General features: G+C 37.1%; 1 protein-coding gene across 2 annotated transcripts in view; it reads left to right on the plus strand.

Moving 5' to 3' along the window:
* The window catches only part of LOC110018336 (glycosylphosphatidylinositol anchor attachment 1 protein), a 34,451-nt gene extending 30,867 nt beyond the window's left edge, over positions 1 to 3,584 (plus strand). For both annotated transcript variants that reach the window (XM_020715615.1, XM_020715616.1), the window contains one exon: positions 2,465 to 3,584. In XM_020715615.1, the coding sequence (XP_020571274.1) occupies positions 2,465 to 3,293 (829 nt within the window). In that variant the 3' untranslated portion in view covers positions 3,294 to 3,584. The remainder of the gene's footprint in view (positions 1 to 2,464) is intronic.
* The last annotated feature ends 611 nt before the right edge of the window (positions 3,585 to 4,195 follow it).

Raw genomic sequence — 4,195 nt, forward strand, 5'->3', positions numbered from 1 at the left:
GATATTAAATTCCATGCAATTTATATGTGCCGGTGGCCAAGCAAAATGGGTGTCCTCCCTAGGTAATTTTGACATTCCGGACGCATCGGCGCGGTTTGTTTTGTCATCCGTGGTCGCTCGGACAACGTCGTCGACAATCAGGTCAAAAACAAGTCAAAATTCAAATTTCACAAAATTTCGACCCGCTATCAAACATTTCAAAAGGTTTATTTGAGTCTTCGACAGGTAACAGTGCAAGCGATGTGAATTGTGGCGATCAGACGTGTCGACTCTCCGAATTGCGAAGTTTGTGCGCGCGGGAGTGCGAATTGTGCAGAAGGCCACCCTAAGGCTTAAAAGGTCCTATAGGAATCCCTTTTGGGTTTCCTCATGTTGGTTTCATCCTTCTAAGTGCTAGAAGTTGATACCACACACCCGAAACTACAACAGAGTACAGAAGTGGGTTGAATTTTTAAAACGAGGCGGGTCCCATTTTTAAGGTTCTAAGATAGTCAAAGGGAGATCCCTAAGGCTAGATCCTAAATCCGAAGAGGAGGACTAGACCTCACCAAACATGAGGTCAACAGCAGCCCATAAGAACCAGCAAATAATACATGGAAGGGAACCAAATATAGGATCAGCCAATTTAGATCATAATTGTACAGCCATAATCAAGTTCTGAAAACCCCAGCAGGAAAATAGAGATCAAACAGATTAGCAACTTTGATCCAAATACCCTAGGCAATTTTGCAAGAAAAGAATAAGTGCTCAATAGATTCTTCCTCCACCTAACACAACTGACATTTAGAAGATAATCTAATGCCTTTTTACTTAAGGATGTCATCAGTAGGTATCAGTTTGTATCTTAATCTTCAATTGAACTGAGAAATGGAAGGTTTCTGAAAGGAATTCCACAACCATTTAACATAGATGCCAGAAATATGACCATTCAAGGAAGAGTAAATGATTTTAGATGTAGAGCGGTTAAGGAATTTTTTGATAACTAAAGAATCAGTAATTATTAACTCCAATAGGAATTTTGGCAATGGAATGGGCATCAGCAACATCCAGGACCTGAAAAAGGGCTGACATATGGCCAGTGTCTTTGTGCCAAAAATCAGCAACTTTCACATTAATATTCCAAGGACCACCATACAAATTAGCCAAAGATCCCTCATGGGTCCAATCATCATACCAAAAGCATAGATTTCCATCCCCAATCTCCCAGTTAAACAAAGTTTCTGCCTTAGCTCTATGCTTAAGCATCTCCTTCCAAGTGATGGAAACAGTAAGTTTAGTAGAAATTTCCCAAGGGTGTTAGCAGACATAAATTTGGCCCATAAAGAAACTGCTTTCCTGAATTTCATCCACAGCTTAATGAAATTAATGTCCATAAACTCATTGAGAGATCTGAAACCCAAACCACCCTGATTAACAGGTTTGCAAACTTTTTTCCAAGTGGTCCAGTAGATATTAGCTTCCTTACCATGCCACAAAAAATGGTGAAACATTTTTTCCTTCATTTTTATAGTATAGTGGAACAGGAATTGTATATATATATATATATATTATTACACAGCAGTGTATATAGAATTCATATCAGGTTAAAACTTTCTTGGCATTCGGTTGCAAGCATATGCCCAACCCTGTAAATTTGTTGGATCAATTTTTGCTCTGTTTCTCTCATGTGTGCGTGCAAATGTGCATGCACCCTCATGCAATGTGCAAGTATTCTTTTTAAAATAATAATTTTTTTTAACCATCTCTCTACTTGTGCATGACTTTTCATGCACATGGCTTTTTGTCTGCATTCATGTCACCTTGGGAATTTTTGGGTATCCATGGGTCATACATTTCAACATCGCTTTGGCCTTTCGTGGAAATGGTATTCCAGAACTTGCTAAGTAGTATTATGCTGTATTGTTCAGCCATGCACACGTATATGTTAATGCAGTGCAGGATAATAAAAAAATTCATTTAATATGTGAATTTATTTGGGGAGTTTAACATTATGTTTTCCTGACTTGAGATATTTTTGTGCACGTGGACTTTGTCCTCGAGTGTAAGCCCGCATGCCTAGTTTTTTTTTGCACTGTTTGCTCAAACACAATCGGAGCTTGCACATCTGAGTGCCTTATAGCTCATTATTATTTTTCTCCACAATGGGATAACTTGTAACCTTTACATTCATGTAACATACTTATGCTTAAATATCTATATATTTCATAACTATTATAATATTCAGATACTTATTATCATGGACATGGTAAATTAGTTGCACTACTTTATTTTTTATGGTATCATCTATTTCCTTGTGTAAACGTGATTCTTGCTTCTTCTTCTTCTTCTTAATGTTTTTTCTTAGTTGCATGACCTCATGCTCTTCCATGGTATATCCTACTCGTCATTTTATTTCTATTGCCACGCGGCAACTCTTTACACAACTCTTCATCTCTTTGAAACTTACCGGAAAAAAATGATGCAGGTTGGTTGAAGGAGTCGTTCGGTCAGTGAATAACCTCCTCGAGAAATTCCACCAATCTTTTTTTCTATACTTCCTAACAGCTCCTAATAAATTTGTCTCTGTTGGAGTCTACATGATTGCCTTCGCACTGTTTGTAGCTCCTCTTCCCATAGTGGTTGCTGCTCTCTTTTCCAGTACAGCAAGCACAAAACCTTCAACTACCACATCCAACACGAAGCCAACTAATTCCAAGCCATCTGGATCATGGAACTGGCTACATTCAGCAAAATTGGTCTTCCTTGTTCACCTATGGGCCCTCATCATCTCCTCACTTCCATACTTCATCTCCCAAATACCCCGCACTGACTCAACAAAGAGAATGCTTACCTGGTCTCTTTCCTCTCTTTTATTACTCTACCCGCTTACTCGTTTCACAAATTTGTTCGGCGAAGTTCACCGATGGGAAGTTCTGAAATCGGTAATGATTGCTGCTGCGTCAATTGGCCTAAGTCTCATGTCAATCATTAATTTCGCAACTGCTCAGGTTGGATCTATGCTTCTTGTTCCACTATGCCTTATGGTCCGGCCTCTGAAGAAACCAATGCAGGCATCTTTGTTTCTAAGTGTGTTGCTCAAATTTTTGAACATATTGCTTGCAGTGGTGGCATTCCCTCCAGCTTCACTGGCGATATTGAAAGCATTTCTTCATGGATTTGAGAGCATTAACATTGGCGATTTTTGGGAATGGGCTGAATTTCTATGGGCTTGGAGCAGTGCCACCTATTTATATGTAACTCTGGTTCATCTTCCCTGCTGGTATTTATGTGTGCATATTCTACTACATAATTGAAAACCAACTAAAATTTTAATTTGAGGGGGATCTACATGGGGCAACGATCTAGTAATCTGAAAGAAGCAAAGACTTTAATCACATATGAACAAAAGAAATTTGCAATTTGTTTAGCTCCTGCAATTTTATTGGATTCTTGGATGTCCAATTAACCAATTTAGAATGTCAAAGTCCCTGAGATAGTTGAAGGTATGTGTTTTATTTGTGCTTGTCATGCATATTTTATGTAGTTGTTAATTAGGGTGGATGAAATGAACCAGATCAATGATATGTGAATGTTGGATTCAAGTTTGCATATGGTATTTCATTCCTTCGATTGTTTCACTTATTTTATTTGGCGTAGCCTCTCGTGCCATGTATCACGAGTTGGCTTGAGAGTTTGGAATTACCAAATTGGAAATATTGATCTGTACGGAGTTTGTGTTACAACCATTAACTCTAATGGGGCGTCTGGCTGCAAGTAGGATTTAGTAAATCCGAAAATCATAAATCAATTAAATTTACTCTTCCTGTGGATTTAGTAAATCCATTTTTTAGCTGAATCAAAGATAAAATTTTGGCCTTTAAATTCGTCAATCCATAGAATTCTTGCATTTTTATGTTTGGTTGGATTTAATAAATCCGATGCTAAAATCATATTCAAAGGTGCTACCAAACACTCTCTAAATTCGATATCGGAATAGAAGTTTATAAACATTCTTAATTTATTAGGTTTTTTTTTTTCAACAAAAGAGCCACAAGTTTATTTACAACTAAAGATATTACAGCTCTAATAGAAAAAATATATAGCTCTCTTGTAGATCCACGTCTACCCTATAATTTTTCTTCCTCATTATAACTATAAATCGCCATAATTAAAAAGAAAAATAAATTTTATATAAATATATATATATATATATATA

Source organism: Phalaenopsis equestris, unplaced genomic scaffold (genome assembly GCF_001263595.1).
Source record: "Phalaenopsis equestris unplaced genomic scaffold, ASM126359v1 Scaffold000012, whole genome shotgun sequence".
Lineage (NCBI taxonomy): Eukaryota > Viridiplantae > Streptophyta > Magnoliopsida > Asparagales > Orchidaceae > Phalaenopsis > Phalaenopsis equestris.